At 44.4% G+C, this 22,037-nt stretch overlaps 2 protein-coding genes across 4 annotated transcripts in view; one reads left to right on the forward strand and one right to left on the reverse strand.

Moving 5' to 3' along the window:
• The window catches only part of dtnbp1a (dystrobrevin binding protein 1a), a 37,128-nt gene extending 23,802 nt beyond the window's left edge, over nucleotides 1-13,326 (forward strand). Inside the window, exons 8-10 of the mRNA XM_082975904.1 lie at nucleotides 10,038-10,193; nucleotides 11,151-11,297; nucleotides 12,846-13,326. Coding sequence (XP_082832030.1) covers nucleotides 10,038-10,193; nucleotides 11,151-11,297; nucleotides 12,846-13,144 — 602 coding nt within the window. The 3' untranslated portion in view covers nucleotides 13,145-13,326. The remainder of the gene's footprint in view (nucleotides 1-10,037; nucleotides 10,194-11,150; nucleotides 11,298-12,845) is intronic.
• Nucleotides 13,327-13,567: 241 nt separating this feature from the next.
• The window catches only part of jarid2a (jumonji and AT-rich interaction domain containing 2a), a 144,853-nt gene continuing 136,383 nt past the window's right edge, over nucleotides 13,568-22,037 (reverse strand). For 2 of the 3 annotated variants that reach the window (XM_082975902.1, XM_082975901.1), the window contains exons 17-19: nucleotides 21,168-21,348; nucleotides 20,134-20,241; nucleotides 13,568-16,232 (exon numbers count right to left, since the gene is read on the reverse strand). In XM_082975902.1, coding sequence (XP_082832028.1) covers nucleotides 16,023-16,232; nucleotides 20,134-20,241; nucleotides 21,168-21,348 — 499 coding nt within the window. In that variant the 3' untranslated portion in view covers nucleotides 13,568-16,022. The other variant, XM_082975903.1, reaches the window with a different exon arrangement.

Consider the following 22,037-nt stretch of genomic DNA (forward strand, 5'->3'; position numbering starts at 1 on the left):
ATAGCCCTCTGACATAGCCCTCTGACATAGCCCTCTGAAACCCCCCTGACATAGCTTGGTATTAAATATCATAACATTTCTCTGAACATTTGATCTTGGTTCCTATTTATAGTGGTGACTCATGACTTGGAGAATGTTTAACAGTGGAATTAACAGCAGTAATATGTTTAACTGTGGAATTAGAGCAGTAATAGAATGTTTATAACTGTGGAATTAGAGCAGTAATAGAATGTTTAACTGTGGAATTAGGAGCAGTAATAGAATGTTTATAACTGTGGAATTAGAGCAGTAATAGAATGTTTAGAACGGTGGAATTAGGAGCAGTAATAGAATGTTCATAACTGCGGAATTAGGAGCAGTAATAGAATGTTCATAACAGTGGAATTAGGAGCAGTAATAGAATGTTTATAACTGTTGAATTAGGAGCAGTAATAGAATGTTTATAACTGTGGAATTAGGAGCAGTAATAGAATGTTTATAACTGTTGAATTAGGAGCAGTAATAGAATGTTTATAACTGTGGAATTAGGAGCAGTAATAGAATGTTTATAACTGTTGAATTAGGAGCAGTAATAGAATGTTTATAACTGTGGAATTAGGAGCAGTAATAGAATGTTTATAACTGTGGAATTAGGAGCAGTAATAGAATGTTTATAACTGTTGAATTAGGAGCAGTAATAGAATGTTTATAACTGTGGAATTAGGAGCAGTAATAGAATGTTTATAACTGTGGAATTAGGAGCAGTAATAGAATGTTTATAACTGTGGAATTAGGAGCAGTAATAGAATGTTTATAACTGTGGAATTAGGAGCAGTAATAGAATGTTTATAACTGTGGAATTAGGAGCAGTAATAGAATGTTCATAACAGTGGAATTAAGAGCCGTCCTAGAAGGCCGTGAGCCTTCTCGATTTAGATAAAGAACCCCCATCTCTCCTCTAAGATTCATTCAACTCAATTAACAATTCTAATCTATGCGCCTCCTTCTATAACCTCTATGGGCGAGGTGGGACGTGACAGTCCCACTCTATTCAACAGCCAGTGGAACAGTGTGGCGCGAAATACAAAAACCTCAAATGCAATAATATCAATTTTTCAAACATACGACTATTTTACACCATTTTAAAGATAAGACTCTCGTTAATCTAACCACATTGTCCGATTTCAAAAAGGCTTTACAGCGAAAGCAAAACATTAGATTATGTTGGGAGAGTACATAGACCAAAATAATCATACAGCCATTTTCCAAGCAAGCATATATGTCACAAAAACCCAGAACACAGCTAAATGAAGCACTAACCTTTGATGATCTTCATCAGATGACACTCCTAGGACATTATGTTATACAATACATGTATGTTTTGTTCAATCAAGTTCATATTTATATCCAAAAACAGCTTTTTACATTGGCGTGTGATGTTCAGAACATGCATTCCCACTAAAAACTTTGGTGAATTTACTAAATTACTCATCATAAACGTTGACAAAATACATAATTATTTTAAGTATTATAGATACAGAACACCTTTATGCAATCGCTATGTCAAATTTTAAAATTGCTTTTCGGCGAAAGCACATTTTTCAATATTCTGAGTACATAGCTAAGCCATCACGGCTAGCTATTTTGACACCCGCCAAGTTTGGGCACACTAAACTCAGAATTAGTATTAGAGATATTGTATTACCTTTGCTGATCTTTGTCAGAATGCACTCCCAGGACTGCTACTTCCACAATAAATGTTGTTTTTGTTCCAAATAATCCATAGTTATGTCCAAATACCTTCGTTTTGTTTGTGCGTTCAGGTCACTATCCAAAGGGTAACGCGCGAGCGCATTTCGAGACAAAAAAAATTCAAAATGTTCCATTACCGTACTTAGAAGCATGTCAAATGCTGTTTAAAATCAATTTTTATGGTATTTTTCTCGTAAAATAGCGATAATATTCCAACCGGACAATAGTGTATTCATTCAAAGAGGAAAAGAAAAAACAGCGTGCTCGTGTGAATGCGCATATCCAATCTCTTTGTCACCAGGCAGACCACTGAGAAGCTGAGCTACTATAGTCTGCCCAGAGACAGAAGACGCCTCAATCCGCTTTCTGAAGGCTTTAGAGAGCCAATGGAAGCCTTAGAAAGTGCAACGTAACTGCACGGATACTGTAGTTTCGATAGAGAATCAAAAGAAGAACTACAAATTCTCAGACAGGCCACTTCCTGCTTGGAATTTTCTCAGATTTTTGCCAGTCATAGGAGTTCTGTTATACTCACAGACACCATTCAAACAGTTTTAGAAACTTCAGAGTGTTTTCTATCCAAATCTACTAATAATATGCATATTCTCGTTTCTGGGCAAGAGTAGTAACCAGTTTAAATTGGGTACGTTTTTTTTTATCCGGCCGTGAAAATACTGCCCCCTATCCCAAACAGGTTAAGGAGATTATTTGACATGGTGGGGAAGTAAGATGTTGGGTGTTACTTTCACTAAGAGGAACCTCGATATACTTCTCCTTCCCTGGGGGTCAATAGAGGTTGGAGGGCTCATCATAATACATTTATCCTGCTGGGGAGATTAGTATCCATCTCTCCTACCCTGGGGGTCATTTGAGAGGTTGGAGGGCTCATCATAATACATTTATCCTGCTGGGGAGATTAGTCTCCGTCTCTCCTTCCCTGGGGGCCAATAGAGAGGTTGGAGGGCTCATCATAATACATTTATCCTGCTGGGGGTATTTAGGCTCTGATCAAAAGTATTGCACTATAGGGAATCTCTTCCACTGTCTGATGTATATTTTGTCACCCCGAGCTCTCTCTCAAAGCTATTGACACCCCTTCTTGCTCCCAGAAGGCCATTGACATCCCTTCTCTCTCTCAGAAAGCCATTGACATCCCTTCTCTCTGTCAGAAAGCCATTGACATCCCTTCTCTCTCTCAGAAAGCCATTGGCATCCCTTCTCTCTGTCGGAAAGCCATTGGCATCCCTTCTCTCTCTCAGAAAGCCATTGACATCCCTTCTCTCTGTCAGAAAGCCATTGACATCCCTTCTCTCTCTCAGAAAGCCATTGGCATCCCTTCTCTCTGTCAGAAAGCCATTGGCATCCCTTCTCTCTGTCAGAAAGCCATTGGCATCCCTTCTCTCTCTCAGAAAGCCATTGACATCCCTTCTCTCTCTCAGAAAGCCATTGACATCCCTTCTCTCTGTCAGAAAGCCATTGGCATCCCTTCTCTCTCTGTCAGAAAGCCATTGACATCCCTTCTCTCTGTCAGAAAGCCATTGGCATCCCTTCTCTCTCTCAGAAAGCCATTGGCATCCCTTCTCTCTGTCAGAAAGCCATTGGCATCCCTTCTCTCTGTCAGAAAGCCATTGGCATCCCTTCTCTCTGTCAGAAAGCCATTGGCATCCCTTCTCTCTGTCAGAAAGCCATTGGCATCCCTTCTCTCTCTCAGAAAGCCATTGGCATCCCTTCTCTCTGTCAGAAAGCCATTGGCATCCCTTCTCTCTGTCAGAAAGCCATTGGCATCCCTTCTCTCTCTGTCAGAAAGCCATTGACATCCCTTCTCTCTGTCAGAAAGCCATTTGACTTCCGCTATGAGAAACAAGAGAACGTCGTGGGTCACATCTAAAAATACATTCCTCAGTTGTTGCAGCATGCACAAATAAATAAATAAATAAATGCAACTGGTTAACCATTTGTCAAGCAACATTTGCATAATGTTACCTATGGGAGGCCATCATGTTGCCTATGGGATGTTGCCTATGGGATGTTGCCTATGGGATGTTGCCTATGGGATGTTGCCTATGGGATGTTGCCTATGGGAGGCCATCATGTTACCTATGGGATGTTGCCTATGGGATGTTGCCTATGGGATGTTGCCTATGGGATGTTGCCTATGGGATGTTGCCTATGGGATGTTGCCTATGGGATGTTGCCTATGGGATGTTGCCTATGGGAGTCCGTTGCCTATGGGGTCATGTTGCCTATGGGGAGGCCGTCATGTTACCTATGGGGAGGCCGTCATGTTACCTATGGGGAGGCCGTCATGTTACCTATGGGGAGGCCGTCATGTTACCTATGGGGAGGCCGTCATGTTACCTACGGGGAGGCCGTCATGTTACCTACGGGGAGGCCGTCATGTTACCTACGGGGAGGCCGTCATGTTACCTACGGGGAGGCCGTCATGTTGCCTACGGGGAGGCCGTCATGTTGCCTACGGGGAGGCCGTCATGTTGCCTACGGGGAGGCCGTCATGTTGCCTACGGGGAGGCCGTCATGTTGCCTACGGGGAGGCCGTCATGTTGCCTACGGGGAGGCCGTCATGTTGCCTACGGGGAGGCCGTCATGTTGCCTACGGGGAGGCCGTCATGTTGCCTATGGGGAGGCCGTCATGTTGCCTACGGGGAGGCCGTCATGTTGCCTACGGGGAGGCCGTCATGTTGCCTACGGGGAGGCCGTCATGTTGCCTACGGGGAGGCCGTCATGTTGCCTACGGGGAGGCCGTCATGTTGCCTACGGGGAGGCCGTCATGTTGCCTACGGGGAGGCCGTCATGTTGCCTACGGGGAGGCCGTCATGTTGCCTACGGGGAGGCCGTCATGTTGCCTACGGGGAGGCCGTCATGTTGCCTACGGGGAGGCCGTCATGTTGCCTACGGGGAGGCCGTCATGTTGCCTACGGGGAGGCCGTCATGTTGCCTACGGGGAGGCCGTCATGTTGCCTACGGGGAGGCCGTCATGTTGCCTACGGGGAGGCCGTCATGTTGCCTACGGGGAGGCCGTCATGTTGCCTACGGGGAGGCCGTCATGTTGCCTACGGGGAGGCCGTCATGTTGCCTACGGGGAGGCCGTCATGTTGCCTACGGGGAGGCCGTCATGTTGCCTACGGGGAGGCCGTCATGTTGCCTACGGGGAGGCCGTCATGTTGCCTACGGGGAGGCCGTCATGTTGCCTACGGGGAGGCCGTCATGTTGCCTACGGGGAGGCCGTCATGTTGCCTACGGGGAGGCCGTCATGTTGCCTACGGGGAGGCCGTCATGTTGCCTACGGGGAGGCCGTCATGTTGCCTACGGGGAGGCCGTCATGTTGCCTACGGGGAGGCCGTCATGTTGCCTACGGGGAGGCCGTCATGTTGCCTACGGGGAGGCCGTCATGTTGCCTACGGGGAGGCCGTCATGTTGCCTACGGGGAGGCCGTCATGTTGCCTATGGGGAGGCCGTCATGTTGATGTTTTGTGGATGAAGAGTTGTGGTGTTGCAATATGTGATATAAGGAGAGTGGTATTTCTAGTGAATCAGAGGCTGGTTCTGTTGAGTTGCTGTTCACCATGTGGCAGATAGAATGCATGTCTCTGATCACAGGTAGCTTCCTAGATGGAAGCCTAGTCCCTAGAAATGGCACCCTAGTCCGTGTATTTCCTATGGGCCCTGGTCCAAAAGTAGTGCACTATAAAGGGAATAGGGAGCCGTTTGGGGGACAGACAGTTATTGTGGGGCCCTGCCTGGTGACAGCTGGCTGACTTCCTGCCCACCTGGGACTAGTAGATTTGACACATCCAGCCCACTGGAGTGACTGACTGACTGTGTTCAAATGCTTTGGTAGATTGACCTACCTGAAAATCCTGAGCCTCTAATTGGCACCTTGGCTGGCATTGTCATCTACAAGACCCTGCTAGGTAAAGTTCCCCCTTATCTCAGCTCACTGGTCACCATAGTAGCACGCGCTCCAGCAGGTATATCTCTCTGGTCACCCCCAAAGCCAATTCCTCCTTCGGCCGCCTCTCCTTCCAGTTCTCTGCTGCCAATGACTGGAACGAACTACAGAAATCTCTGAAACTGGAAACACTTATCTCCCTCACTAGCTTTAAGCACCAGCTGTCAGAGCAGCTCACAGATTACTGCACCTGTACATAGCCCATCTATAATTTAGCCCAAACAACTACCTCTTCCCCTACTGTATTTATTTATTTTGCTCCTTTGAACCCCATTATTTCTATTTCTACTTTGCACTTTCTTCCACTGTAAATCTACCATTCCAGTGTTTTACTTGCTATATTGTATTTACTTTGCCACATGGCCTTTTTTGCCTTTACCTCCCTTATCTCACCTCATTTGCTCACATTGTATATAGACTTATTTTTCTACTATATTATTGACTGTATATTTGTTTTACTCCATGTGTAACTCTGTGCTGTTGTATGTGTCAAACTGCTTGCTTTATCTTGGCCAGGTCGCAATTGTAAATGAGAACTTGTTCTCAACTTGCCTACCTGGTTAAATAAAGGTGAAATTTAAAAAAATTATACATTTCAAGGATTTGTGAGAATCCAATGATTCAGGGTTGAAATTCTTATTTTCAACGAGGCAGCATTTCTGGGATGAACTTTGTCAGAAAATAAAGAAACTACTTAGTTCCTGAATCTGCTGTTACTTGACTCCACATGGATGTCAGTTCTTGTAAAGGCAGCTAATGATGAGTAGAGCTTGATCTAGGACAAAAGATTCACTGCAACAATATGCGTCTTTTAAAGGATGTAGCACCTCTAGCCGTAACACAGACACTCCTATGGTGCCATAAAAGTAACACAGCCACTTCCTGCTGTTCTGAGAAGTTGGTAGGTGCTTCCTGTCTTTAAGACCGAGAGAGACACATGGCTCACAGTGGGGACTAGTGCTAACTGGGACGATAGTCACGATACATGTCTGGCTTCACATAACACAACAGTCCTGTTGTTTTCTCATCTGGAGGACACACCCCTGGGCAGGCAAGTAAATAATTAGCCTACAATGTGGGTGATATCAATTTTACATTTGAGTCATTTAGCAGGTGCTCTTATCCAGAGCGATTTTCATCTTAAGGTAACTCGGTGAGACAACCATGTATCTCAGTCACAGTAAGTCTGTATGTAGCCTCGCTACTTTTATAGCCTTGCTACTGTATATAGCCTGTCTTTTTACTGTTGTTTTATTTCTTTACCTAACTATTGTTCACCTAATACCTTTTTTGCACTATTGGTTAGAGCCTGTAAGTAAGCATTTCACCTGTTGTATTCGGAGCACGTGACAAATAAACTTTGATTTGATTTAAAACCGTTCCTCAATAAAGCAGCTGTCAGCAAAGTCAGTGCTTGTAAGAAAATACAAATGTGACTGTAAAGTTAAGGGTGTTAGTTCCTCTGCTGTTGTTACTATCCTGTAGTATTGTAGTGGTATCTTGTTAGTATCCTGGTACTGTTGTATTTTAGCAGTATCTTGTTAGTGTACTGTAGTGGTATCTTGTTGGTATCCTGTAGTACTGTAGCGGTATCTTGTTGGTATCCTGTAGTACTGTAGCGGTATCTTGTTGGTATCCTGTAGTACTGTAGCGGTATCTTGTTGGTATCCTGTAGTACTGTAGCGGTATCTTGTTAGTATCCTGTAGTACTGTAGCGGTATCTTGTTGGTATCCTGTAGTACTGTAGTGGTATCTTGTTGGTATCCTGTAGTACTGTAGCGATATCTTGTTGGTATCCTGTAGTACTGTAGTGGTATCTTGTTGGTATCCTGTAGTACTGTAGTGGTATCTTGTTGGTATCCTGTAGTACTGTAGCGGTATCTTGTTGGTATCCTGTAGTACTGTAGCGGTATCCTGTAGTACTGTAGCGGTATCTTGTTAGTATCCTGTAGTACTGTAGCGGTATCTTGTTGGTATCCTGTAGTACTGTAGCGGTATCTTGTTGGTATCCTGTAGTACTGTAGCGGTATCTTGTTGGTATCCTGTAGTACTGTAGCGGTATCTTGTTGGTATCCTGTAGTACTGTAGTGGTATCTTGTTGGTATCCTGTAGTACTGTAGCGGTATCTTGTTGGTATCCTGTAGTACTGTAGCGGTATCTTGTTAGTATCCTGGTACTGTAGTATTTTAGCAGTATCTTGTTAGTATCCTGGTACTATCACAAGAAGGGTTGTTTGATCTGGATCACAAGAAAGGGTTGTTAGCTGAGATAAAGAGGTCACAGAATAGTCTCTCTGGCCAGACTCAGGGTGCTAGTCTCTGCACGCTCCACACAGAGGTGTCTGGCCAGACTCAGGGCTCTGTGAGGAGACGCTACAGTAAGGATGGTGTCTCTGGCCAGACTCAGGGCTCTGTGAGGAGACGCTACAGTAAGGATGGTGTCTCTGGCCAGACTCAGGGCTCTGTGAGGAGACGCTACAGTAAGGATGGTGTCTCTGGCCAGACTCAGGGCTCTGTGAGGAGACGCTACAGTAAGGATGGTGTCTCTGGCCAGACTCAGGGCTCTGTGAGGAGACGCTACAGTAAGGATGGTGTCTCTGGCCAGACTCAGGGCTCTGTGAGGAGACGCTACAGTAAGGATGGTGTCTCTGGCCAGACTCAGGGCTCTGTGAGGAGACGCTACAGTAAGGATGGTGTCTCTGGCCAGACTCAGGGCTCTGTGAGGAGACGCTACAGTAAGGATGGTGTCTCTGGCCAGACTCAGGGCTCTGTGAGGAGACGCTACAGTAAGGATGGTGTCTCTGGCCAGACTCAGGGCTCTGTGAGGAGACGCTACAGTAAGGATGGTGTCTCTGGCCAGACTCAGGGCTCTGTGAGGAGACGCTACAGTAAGGATGGTGTCTCTGGCCAGACTCAGGGCTCTGTGAGGAGACGCTACAGTAAGGATGGTGTCTCTGGCCAGACTCAGGGCTCTGTGAGGAGACGCTACAGTAAGGATGGTGTCTCTGGCCAGACTCAGGGCTCTGTGAGGAGACGCTACAGTAAGGATGGTGTCTCTGGCCAGACTCAGGGCTCTGTGAGGAGACGCTACAGTAAGGATGGTGTCTCTGGCCAGACTCATTTATCTTATGATATCTGTAGGATGATGTTGATCATTATTATAGTGAGAAGACATTTATCTTATCTGTAGGATGATGTTGATCATTGTTATAGTGAGAAGACATTTATCTTATGATAGCTGTAGGATGATGTTGATCATTGTTATAGTGAGAAGACATTTATCTTATCTGTAGGATGATGTTGATCATTGTTATAGTGAGAAGACATTTATCTTATCTGTAGGATGATGTTGATCATTGTTATAGTGAGAAGACATTTATCGATGTATCTGTAGGATGATGTTGATCATTGTTATAGTGAGAAGACATTTATCTGTATCTGTAGGATGATGTTGATCATTGTTATAGTGAGAAGACATTTATCTATGATATCTGTAGGATGATGTTGATCATTGTTATAGTGAGAAGACATTTTATCTTATCTGTAGGATGATGTTGATCATTGTTATAGTGAGAAGACATTTTATCGTATGATATCTGTAGGATGATGTTGATCATTGTTATAGTGAGAAGACATTTATCTTATCTGTAGGATGATGTTGATCATTGTTATAGTGAGAAGACATTTTATCGTATGATATCTGTAGGATGATGTTGATCATTGTTATAGTGAGAAGACATTTTATCTTATGATATCTGTAGGATGATGTTGATCATTATTGTAATAAGAAGACATTTATCTGATGTAAAACTCTAACTACAGGTTGCATCCCAAACTGTATGTATGTTGTCAATGGATTTGGGGTCACTAGAAAAGAGCGGAGGCTACTCTGACAAAAAACTGCCACTTTCCATGGAGCTTAACAGGAATACCAAACAATGACTTGTTTATATTCAGTAACATCAACTAATACAACATCTGTGTTAATGTACACAGTGACCTACACAGTAACTTATACAGTAACTTATACAGTGACCTACACAGTGACTTACAAAGTGACCTATAGATTGACCTACACAGTGACCTATACAGTGCAGATTTGTGAAACATGTTTCCATAAAATAATGGATGACTGAGGCTTTATAATTTGACTGTGGCTAGTCCTTATGTCTATCCAAAGGGTATTACTGACCTCCATAGAGATGTACTAGAGCTCATCTCCTATCTTTTCAATGGCTGCTTCTGTGAGAGCAAGTCAACCCTCTATCCACCTCTATGTTTACGTGTCCTCTACTTCCTGTTCCTTTACTTGTCCTGTACTTCCTGTTTCCCCCCAGCCGAGCTGGACTCTGAGCACGCCCAGAAGGTGCTGGACATGGAACACGCCCAGCAGGGGAAGCTGAAGGAGAGGCAGAAGTACTTTGAAGAAGCTTTCCAACAGGACATGGATCAGTACCTCTCTACTGGCTACCTGCAGATCACCGACAGAAGAGGTGAGCTGGCACCGAGAACACACAGTTGTTTGGCTCCCAAATGGCACCCTGTTCCCTTTTATAGTGCACTGCTTTGGACCATAGCACTACGGGCCCTGGGAAGTAGTGCACTACGGGTCTGTAGGAAATAGGGTTCCATTTGGAACACTCTCTGTTGATACGGCAGGGTAGCCTAGTGGTTAGAGCGTTGGACTAGTAACCGAAAGGTTGCAAGATCGAATCCCCGAGCTGACAAGGTAAAAATCTGTCGTTCTGCCCCTGAACAAGGCAGTTAACCCACTGTTCCTAGGCCGTCATTGAAAATAAGAATTTGATCTTAACTGACCTGCCTAGTTAAATAAAGGTAAAATAAAAAAAATGAAAAAATAAACGTTGCAGAAGGTCAAAGAAAGGCTCTTTTAAAAAGGTTGACTTGTGTTTTAAGATATTTTCTGTATTAACTTTCGTGTGGTGTAACTGCTGTGTTGTAGTTCAAAGTGTTTTGGTGTAGATTCTATGACTTTTCCCTCGTCTTGTTCTGCTCTGTCTAATGCTGGGACGTTGAGCTTTACAATAACCAGTGACGCTACGCCGGTTAATTGACTGTTTCCTATGTCTTTTATTGTGCTTCCCCTTCCTGCTTTCATCATACTTGAGGTATGATAGTGCTGTCTGTCTGTGTGTCTCATGTCAGAGCTGGGTTGTCTGTAACAGTGACGTGTGTGTGTGTGTGTGTGTGTGTGTGTGTGCGTGTGTGTGTGTGTGCGTGTGTATCTTCAGTGTTATGCTGTTGTACTGTCTGTCAGACTGAGGTTCTCAATTCGTCATTCCGCCTCTCTTTCAACCATATTGGAGGATAAGTTCCAAGATTCCTTGAGAGAAATCAAGGCAGGATGGGACTGAGTAACAGTACCGGTAACAGTAGCGGAGTCGTGCAGCTGCAGTGTGATGTGACGCTGGTTGTGTGTCGCTCCACAGGGCCAATAGGTAGCATGTCTTCCATGGAGGTGAACGTTGACGTTCTGGAACAGATGGACTTGATGGACGTGTCGGACCACGAAGCCCTCGACGTCTTTCTCAACTCTGGAGGAGAAGACAACAGCCTGAGCTCCTCACTCACCTCAGGTAGTTATCAACACCGTGCACTATGTAGGGAATAACCAACTCAGTGGCCTTGTGTTTAGTGTTCTCCCTGAAATCGGAAGATTGGGAGTAGCTTCACGCTACAGAAACAGGAGATAGACTAGTGTCCTGTCCAGGGGGTGTACTGGTACATCAAGCTGCCTCACTACAGAAACAGGAGATAGACTAGTGTCCTGTCCAGGGGGTGTACTGGTACATCAAGCTGTCTCACTACAGAAACAGGAGATAGACTAGTGTCCTGTCCAGGGGGTGTACTGGTACATCAAGCTGCCTCACTACAGAAACAGGAGATAGACTAGTGTCCTGTCCAGGAGGTGTACTGGTACATCAACTTGCCTCACTACAGAAACAGGAGATAGACTAGTGTCCTGTCCAGGGGGTGTACTGGTACATCAAGCTGTCTCACTACAGTAACAGGAGATAGACTAGTGTCCTGTCCAGGGGGTGTACTGGTACATCAAGCTGCCTCACTACAGAAACAGGAGATAGACTAGTGTCCTGTCCAGGGGGTGTACTGGTACATCAAGCTGTCTCACTACAGAAACAGGAGATAGACTAGTGTCCTGTCCAGGAGGTGTACTGGTACATCAACCTGTCTCACTACAGTAACAGGCTTGCAGAAGGCTTGCTACTTATTTGTACAAATTTATGTAGGGAATAGGGTGCAATTTGGGATGACCATTTGTTGATATCATGTAGCCACCAACGGTACAGAGACAGTATGGCTAATGCTGTCATGTAGCCACCAACGGTACAGACACAGTATGGCTAATGCTATCATGTAGCCACCAACGTTAGAGACACGTTATGGCTAATGCTATCATGTAGCCACCGACGGTACAGACACAGTATGGCTAATGCTATCATGTAGCCACCAACGGTACAGACACAGTATGGCTAATGCTATCATGTAGCCACCAACGGTACAGACACAGTATGGCTAATGCTATCATGTAGCCACCAATGGTACAGACACAGTATGGCTAATGCTATCATGTAGCCACCAACGGTACAGACACAGTATGGCTAATGCTATCATGTAGCCACCAACGGTACAGAGACCGTATGGCTAATGCCATCATGTAGCCACCAACGGTACAGACACAGTATGGCTAATGCTATCATGTAGCCACCAACGGTACAGACACAGTATGGCTAATGCTATCATGTAGCCACCAACGGTACAGACACAGTATGGCTAATGCTATCTAACCAGTAGAACAACAGTACATTTCTTTGCTGTGCTTTGTGCTGTTTTGCTTGTGTCCATTTAGTCATGTTATTAAGTGCGTTGCTAGCGAGCCACTTTCTTATGAACGCATGGTATCAAAGCATGCGCGTCACCGTGGGGATAACAGAGTTGTGTTGTCATGGGAAGGTGGTCATGAGTTCAAACAAAACAGAGATTATATACTGCAGCACACTAGAATCACATGATGGAGCATGTGGTTGAGTCCCAAATGGAACCCTGTATCCCATATATGGGCAGAGCTGTGATGTTGGACTGATCCCCTCCCTCCTGTCTCCCAGGTCCAGACCCTGAGTCGTTGTCCTCTGAGATCTCCCTGCGGGTGCCCACCCTGGCGGAACTGAGGAACAAGCCGTCTTCCTTCTCCTCCACGGAGCCAGGCTCAGCCAGCCAGGACACCAGCCAGGACACCAGCCTGGGGGAGTGCCAGGAGGGGGAGGGCAGCGAGGCCAGCGGAGACGGAGACCAGCCTCTGGTACTGCCAGACGAGGAGGAAGTGCAGGCTGACACAGCCCTGGTGTCGTTGCCCGAGGTGGAAAAGTTCAAGAACTCTGACGACAGCGACTCGCAGGCCTCTTAGGAGCCGTCACAGAGCTGCCGCTTGGCTGAGAACGGCACTAGGGGGTATAGGGTAGCTCCTAGACGCTGATCTGGGGGACCGTTTTGCATTTTTCCCCGTTTTTTTATAAATGAAATGTAGCTTCCTTCCTTGTATCCAATTATATCTAAGTAAATAATAATAAAGTTGTTTAAAATGTTCAAGGTACTGCATTCTTCATGAGTTCAAACAAAACAGAGATTATACACTGCAGCACACTAGAATCACATGATGGAGCATGTGGCTGAGTTCCAAATAGAACCCTGTATCCCATATATGGGCAGAGCCGTGAGTTTAAACCAAAGGTTTGAAGACGATAACTAGAATAGCTTGGTGGTTCTTAAACACAGAGACGTTTGGCAGGATGCTTGGAGGGTACAGACACACGGCACTGAGAACAACACATTTGGATAGACACTGTCAAACCTTTTTATTCAACCTTAATGGGTACTAACAAATAAAATAGAAAATAAAACAGTCATTGTCCAACTTGAATCAGCATGGAAGGAAAACAGTATCAGAGATAATAAATTAGACGGTCGGCTGTAATGGGCCTGTTGTAAAAAACAACCAAAACATCAAACTGTATATATGTGAACTTTGAAAATGGATTGTTTTTGTAAGGGGTCTCAACAAGCTGATTTAAAGGACTCTTGTCTCGAGGCTGGAGTGCAACAACAGGAGTTACTCCTTCTGTACATAGTAGATTTTAGAATTTTATTCTTCTTCTACTTATTTTCCCTTTTCTTAAAAAAGTAAAGGTAAAAAACGAGGGGATTCAAACTATGCTGTACTTCAGTGATATAAGAAGCACTTCTCCATACATGTTACCAGGGCAACCCTGGCCCCATACAACTAATGTCCAATACAGTTGACACAAGGGTTGTGATACAATATATTATTTTTTGGTCTGCACAAAAAACATTTACACAACCATTTCACTGTCTCCACAACGCTTGTGTAATTCTATATTTGTTTTGTATCACAACCGTTGAGTGTATACGGGGCCACAGATGAAGTAACGGGTGGGGGGGTGGGAGTAAGGCTTTTCCTTCATAAATCCCCTACTCCATAAATCCCCTACTCCATAAATCCCCTACTCCATAAATCCCCTACTCTATAAATCCCCTACTCCATAAATCCCCTACTCCATAAATCCCCTACTCCATAAATCCCCTACTCTATAAATCCCCTACTCTATAAATCCCCTACTCCATAAATCCCCTACTCTATAAATCCCCTACTCTATAAATCCCCTACTCCATAAATCCCCTACTCTATAAATCCCCTACTCCATAAATCCCCTACTCCATAAATCCCCTACTCTATAAATCCCCTACTCCATAAATCCCCTACTCTATAAATCCCCTACTCCATAAATCCCCTACTCTATAAATCCCCTACTCCATAAATCCCCTACTCCATAAATCCCCTACTCCATAAATCCCCTACTCCAAAACACCATTCCATTCCTTAAAAGGCTCAGGTACATGTATCTTTAGACATTGACATTGTTTTATATGTACAATGCTGTTGTGGTTTTCAGTTTTTCTTCTTTGATAAAACACCTGGACTGTGACTCTCCCAAATGGCACCCTATTCCCTATATAGTGCCCTTGGGGCTCTGGTCAAAACTAGTGCTCTAAATAGGGGATAAGCTGCCATTTGGAACGCAGTCCCAGAGACCCAAGAGTTGCAGGTCAAGAGCCTATAAGGGTCTAGAGTGGATAACTTGGTCACAAAACAAAAACTATCGGCACCAGAAGTGATTAAAAATGATTAGTATGCATTTTGTTTAGGCACAGTGTTTCACACCAAAATGGTCAGATGAGCGGTGTGAAGCCCACGAGGACCGTTCCACTCTTGGCCAATTCTCTAAATAATTAGAACATCAATGATCTGAGAAGGGGCCCTGTTTTATACTGAGGCCAGGGTCGTATTCACTAGGAACCAAACAGAAGCAAAAGGGCCAAAACGGGGAGGGACTACCTGAACATGTCCAATAAGGAACGCTTGTTTTTTGTTTTTCTGTTGCAAAACGTTTTGCTACGTTTAGCACTAATAAATACGACCCACTTTTTGCGCTCCGCTGGAAAAAACTTTATCGTATTCATGTATTACAAACCCCTGAAGAGCCTTATTACTGGTTGGAGTCTAACGCAAAACTGTGTGTAGAATCAACTTATTGGTAACAAGTTCTAAAAACGTGTTCACAGTTCAGGATGCAGTCCAATGGCTTTGAGCAAAACAGAAATGATCATTATTATTATTACTACTACACCAATGACAGTATAAATTGAGCACCAAGATGTAGCACCAGGGAAGTGAAGTCTGTAGGTAATAACAGTAGGTGTAGCTAGGAGGATATTGTGATATCTAGATACAATATACAGTATTGGACGAAGGGCTGGAGTCAATCCATATCGCTGAAGATCCGCGCTAACATTTTAAAGGTAATTTCCAATCGAGCTGAGATATGCAGCGAACGCGGGAACGTTGCCTTCAAATTTCAATTGAGCTGTAACGCGGATCCTCCGATACGGAACTGAAACCAGCCATTAATGCCTCTTAAAAAGAACATGTTTTTTTACGCTAGTGCAAAAGCCGTGGTTTAAGGAGCACATTCTCCACACTGAGCAGAGAGAAATGTACCGTCGTGAAGCACTGGTCCTGTTGGAATACTTCAGAAGTCCTTCCTTTCTACCTTCCTTCCTTCCTTTGAAGTAATCACAGGTGCGAATTGGTTGGATTGGTGACAGTAATTGGGTGGTAGTAACCTAACCACTTGTAAATCTGTGTTTACCTCAAAGAACCCAGGAAGGAAGGATGTGAAGTATTGGAGCGCGGCCCATGATGGGAGTTATTTAGAGCTGAGGGCGGTCTTGGGCAGGGTGGAGGAGGGGAGGCGGGTGAGGGACACAGTGATGGAGGTTCTGTTTCGGGTGCTGCGTTTGGCCGGGGTGGACGTCTCACCGAGGCCCTGAAGTCCTCTCGTCCCTCTCCTCTTCTCAGCACCGCTCCTCTCCAGCACTCTCCCACACACCCTGCTCACCAGATGGTTGATTTGGTCCTGAGAGGAAGAGGAATTGGAATCAGGAGAAGAAGAATGTTGGTTGACATTGAAGAGTGGGTGTAGTAATTGACGACCTCCTACTTCCTAATAATGGAGGTCTGGACTATGAATGTATTGATTGTGTTGAGCTGAACTGCTTTCATGTTCTGAGAATTTTCACATCTCCTGGTTAAACAAGGTTACATCAAATGTTGGAAAGAATTTAGACCAGTGTGCTGTAGTAGTGTGTGCTGTAGTAGTGTGTGCTGTAGTAGTGTGTACTGTAGTAGTGTACTGTAGTTGTGTACTGTAGTTGTGTACTGTAGTTGTGTGTAGTGTACTGTAGTAGTGTGCTGTAGTTGTGCACTGTAGTAGTGTGTAGTGTACTGTAGTAGTGTGTAGTGTACTGTAGTTGTGCACTTTAGTAGTGTGTAGTGTAGTTGTGTAGTGTACTGTAGTACTGTACTGTAGTAGTGTACTGTAGTAGTGTGTAGTGCACTGTAGTAGTGTACTGTAGTGTAGTAATGTAGTAGTAGTGTACTGTAGTAGTGTGTAGCGCACTGTAGTAATGTGCTGTAGTAGTGTACTGTAGTTGTGTACTTTAGTAGTTTGTAGTGTAGTGTACTGTAGTAGTGTGTAGTGCACTGTAGTACTGTACTGTAGTTGTGTACTTTAGTAGTTTGTAGTGTAGTGCACTGTAGTACTGTACTGTTGTAGTGTGCTGTAGTGTACTGTAGTGCACTGTAATAGTGTACTGTAGTTGTGCACTTTAGTAGTGTGTAGTGTACTGTAGTAGTGTAGTGCACTGTAGTGCTGTAGTATACTGTAGTTGTGTACTTTAGTAGTGTAGTGTACTGTAGTAGTGTGTACTGTAGTTGTGTACTGTAGTGTGTAGTGTACTGTAGTAGTGTAGTGCACTGTAGTAGTGTACTGTAGTAGTGCGTAGTGCACTGTAGTAGTGTACTGTAGTAGTGTGCTGTAGTAGTGTGTAGTGCACTGTAGTAGTGTACTGTAGTTTGTAGTGTAGTGCACTGTAGTACTGTACTGTAGTAGTGTGTACTGTAGTGTGAAGTGTACTGTAGTAGTAGCGTACTGTAGTAGTAGTGTAGTGTACTGTAGTAGTGTGTAGTGTACTGTAGTAGTGTGTAGTGCACTGTAGTACTGTAGTTGTGTACTTTAGTAGTTTGTAGTGTAGTGTGTAGTGTAGTGCACTGTAGTACTGTACTGTTGTAGTGTACTGTAGTGCACTGTAGTAGTGTACTGTAGTTGTGCACTTTAGTAGTGTGTAGTGTACTGTAGTAGTGTAGTGCACTGTAGTACTGTAGTGTACTGTAGTAGTGTGTACTGTAGTTGTGTACTGTAGTGTACTGTAGTGTACTGTAGTTGTGTGTAGTGTACTGTAGTTGTGTAGTAGTGTGTAGTGTACTGTAGTAGTGTGCTGTAGTAGTGTGTAGTGCACTGTAGTAATGTACTGTAGTTTGTAGTGTGTAATGTAGTGCACTGTAGTAGTGTGAAGTGTACTGTAGTAGTACTGTACTGTAGTAGTGTGTAGTGCACTGTAGTAGTGTACTGTAGTAGTGCACTGTAGTAGTGTACTGTAGTTTGTAGTGTAGTGCACTGTAGTACTGTACTGTAGTAGTGTGTACTGTAGTTGTGTGTAATGTAGTGCACTGTAGTAGTGTGAAGTGTACTGTAGTAGTAGTGTACTGTAGTAGTAGTGTACTGTTGTAGTGTGTAGTGTACTGTAGTAGTGTGTAGTGCACTGTAGTACTGTACTGTAGTGGTGTGCTGTAGTAGTGTGCTGTAGTAGTGTACTGTAGTTTGTAGTGTGTAGTGTAGTGCACTGTAGTACTGTACTGTAGTAGTGTGTAGTGTACTGTAGTAGTGTGTAGTGCACTGTAGTACTGTACTGTAGTTGTGTACTTTAGTAGTTTGTAGTGTAGTGTGTAGTATAGCGCACTGTAGTAGTGTACTGTAGTTGTGCACTTTAGTAGTGTACTGTAGTAGTGTAGTGCACTGTAGTACTGTAGTATACTGTAGTTGTGTACTGTAGTAGTGTGTACTGTAGTTGTGTACTGTAGTGTGTAGTGTACTGTAGTTGTGTGTAGTGTACTGTAGTTGTGTGTAGTGTACTGTAGTTGTGTAGTAGTGTGTAGTGTACTGTAGTAGTGTGTAGTGCACTGTAGTAGTGTACTGTAGTAGTGTGCTGTAGTAGTGTGCTGTAGTAGTGTGTAGTGCACTGTAGTAGTGTACTGTAGTTTGTAGTGTGTAGTGTAGTGCACTGTAGTACTGTACTGTAGTAGTGTGTACTGTAGTTGTGTGTAATGTAGTGCACTGTAGTAGTGTGAAGTGTACTGTAGTAGTAGTGTAGTGTACTGTATTAGTGTGTAGTGTACTGTAGCAGTGTGTAGTGTAGTGCACTGTAGTAGTGTGTAGTGTACTGTAGCAGTGTGTAGTGCACTGTAGTAGTGTGTAGTGCACTGTAGTAGTGTACTGTAGTTGTGTACTTTAGTAGTGTACTGTAGTAGTGTGTAGTGTACTGTAGTAGTGTGTAGTGTACTGTAGTTGTGTACTGTAGTAGTGTACTGTAGTGGTGTGTTGTGTACTGTAGTAGTGTGTAGTGGTGTGTAGTGTACTGTAGTTGTGTACTGTAGTTGTGTACTGTAGTAGTGTGTAGTGTACTGTAGTAGTGTGCTGTAGTAGTGTAATGTAGTGGTGTGTCGTGTACTGTAGTAGTGTGTAGCGTACTGTAGTAGTGTGTAGTGTACTGTAGTTGTGCACTTTAGTAGTGTGTAGTGTACTTTAGTAGTGTACTTTAGTAGTGTACTGAAGTATACTTTAGTAGTGTGTACTGTAGTACTGTACTGTAGTAGTGGGTAGTATACTGTAGTAGTGTGTAGTGCACTGTAGTAATGTGCTGTAGTAGTGTACTGTAGTTGTGTACTTTAGTCGTTTGTAGTGTAGTGTACTGTAGTAGTGTGTAGTGCACTGTAGTACTGTACTGTAGTTGTGTACTTTAGTAGTTTGTAGTGTAGTGTGTAGTGCACTGTAGTACTGTACTGTAGTAGTGTGCACTGTAGTTGTGTGTAATGTAGTGCACTGTAGTAGTGTGAAGTGTACTGTAGTAGTAGTGCACTGTAGTAGTGTGTAATGTACTGTAGTAGTGTGTAGTGTACTGTAGTAGTGTGTAGTGTACTGTAGTTGTGTACTGTAGTAGTGTGTAGTGTACTGTAGTAGTGTGTAGTGGTGTGTAGTGTACTGTAGTGGTGTGTCGTGTACTGTAGTGGTGTGTCGTGTACTGTAGTAGTGTGTAGTGTACTGTAGTAGTGTGTAGTGTACTGTAGTTGTGTGTAGTGTACTGTAGTTGTGTGTAGTGTACTGTAGTTGTGTGTAGTGTAGTGTACTGTAGTAGTGTGTAGCGTACTGTAGTAGTGTGTAGTGTACTGTAGTGGTGTGTAGTGTACTGTAGTAGTGTGCAGTGTACTGTAGTAGTGTGTAGCGTACTGTAGTGGTGTGTAGTGTACTGTAGTGGTGTGTAGTGTACTGTAGTAGTGTTTAGTGTACTGTAGTAGTGTGTAGCGTACTGTAGTAGTGTGTAGTGTACTGTAGTAGTGTGTAGCGTACTGTAGTAGTGTGTAGCGTACTGTAGTAGTGTGTAGCGTACTGTAGTAGTGTGTCGTGTAGTGTACTGTAGTTGTGTGTAGTGTAGTGTACTGTAGTAGTGTGTAGTGTACTGTAGTAGCGTAGTGTGTAGCGTAGTGTACTGTAGTAGTGTGTAGTGTGTAGCGTACTGTAGTAGTGTGTCGTGTAGTGTACTGTAGTTGTGTGTAGTGTAGTGTACTGTAGTAGTGTGTAGTGTACTGTAGTAGCGTAGTGTGTAGCGTAGTGTACTGTAGTAGTGTGTAGTGTACTGTAGTACCTCGTCGTAACGGTACATCATTTTGAGGCCTCGGCAAGACTTGTGTTTCTGTACGTACAGCAGGACACACTCCAGACAGAACACCACGTTCTCACTCTCCTGAACCACCTGCAGGGACATGAGGAGCATGCCATCAGGACATAGAATAAACACAACATTTTCCCTCCTGAACCACCTGCAGGGACATGAGGAGCATGCCATCAGGACAGAATAAACACAACATTTTCCCTCCTGAACCACCTGCAGGGACATGAGGAGCATGCCATCAGGACAGAATAAACACAACATTTTCCCTCCTGAACCACCTGCAGGGACATGAGGAGCATGCCATCAGGACAGAATAAACACAACATTTTCCCTCCTGAACCACCTGCAGGGACATGAGGAGCATGCCATCAGGACATAGAATAAACACAACATTTTCCCTCCTGAACCACCTGCAGGGACATGAGGAGCATGCCATCAGGACATAATAACACAACATTTTCCCTCCTGAACCACCTGCAGGGACATGAGGAGCATGCCATCAGGACATAATAAACACAACATTTTCCCTCCTGAACCACCTGCAGGGACATGAGGAGCATGCCATCAGGACAGAATAAACACAACATTTTCCCTCCTGAACCACCTGCAGGGACATGAGGAGCATGCCATCAGGACAGAATAAACACAACATTTTCCCTCCTGAACCACCTGCAGGGACATGAGGAGCATGCCATCAGGACATAGAATAAACACAACATTTTCCCTCCTGAACCACCTGCAGGGACATGAGGAGCATGCCATCAGGACAGAATAAACACAACATTTTCCCTCCAGGGACAATAAAGTAAGACCGGTCTTTCTACAAGACATTTACGATTGAGCTCACATCTGCAGACTTAACCATCGATGCCATCTCCACGAACATCGGGGAAATGGCCTTTCAGAAGGCTCCTTGTTGGCCGTGCAGTGCGCTTGTCGACAACGTGCCTTTGATTGAATCCCTGCCTATGTTTGTGCCCAACCTTCCCTGCCCAGTAAAGACTCACCATGGAGAGGTAGCAGAGGTGTTGGCACACCTGGCAGCGTCGGTCCGAGGGGTCGAGCCTCAGCCACTGGCGCTGGATCCTCCTGCTCTCTGACGAGGCCTGGTTGTCATGGCTACAGTAGCGGGCAACAGACCGCAGCCCGGCGTCAAACAGATCCCTGCGCTGTCTCAACTCTGTATCCCTGGAACAGGTAGAGCAGACTGGTGTATCGTCTGTAATCAATGGCTACTGTTTCCTTTTTTTAAAGTTGTAGAAAGGGTCAATTTGCAATAGGTAACGTACTTTTAAATGAATGATGATTGATTCTTGAGAGTGGTTCCATTTCTCCAGCCTCATCCCACAGCTGTTTATTCAACAGGTGGTGGGGTGAGTAGCCTTACATTCTATGTATGATGGGACTGTGATAAAATCAAATGTATTTATATAGCCCTTCTTACATCAGCTGATATCACAAAGTGCTGTACAGAAACCCAGCCTAAAACCCCAAACAGCAAGCAATGCAGGTGTAGAAGCACGGTGGCTAGGAAAAACTCCCTAGAAAGGCCAGAACCTAGGAAGAAACCTAGAGAGGAACCAGGGTCTGAGGGGAGGCCAGTCCTCTTCTGGCTGTTCGGGTGGAGATTATAACAGAACATGGCCAAGATGTTCAAATGTTCATAGATGACCAGCAGGGTCAAATAATAATAATCACAGTGGATGTCGAGGGTGCAGCATGTCAGCACCTCAGGAGTAAATGTCAGTTGGCTTTTCATAGCCGATCATTCAGAGTATCTCTACCGCTCCTGCTGTTTCTAAAGAGTTGAAAACAGCAGGTCTGGGACAGGTAGCACGTCTGGTGATCTACAATGATACTGTGATCTACAATGATAC

Source organism: Salmo salar, chromosome 05 (assembly GCF_965601325.2).
Source record: "Salmo salar chromosome 05, fSalSal1, whole genome shotgun sequence".
Lineage (NCBI taxonomy): Eukaryota > Metazoa > Chordata > Actinopteri > Salmoniformes > Salmonidae > Salmo > Salmo salar.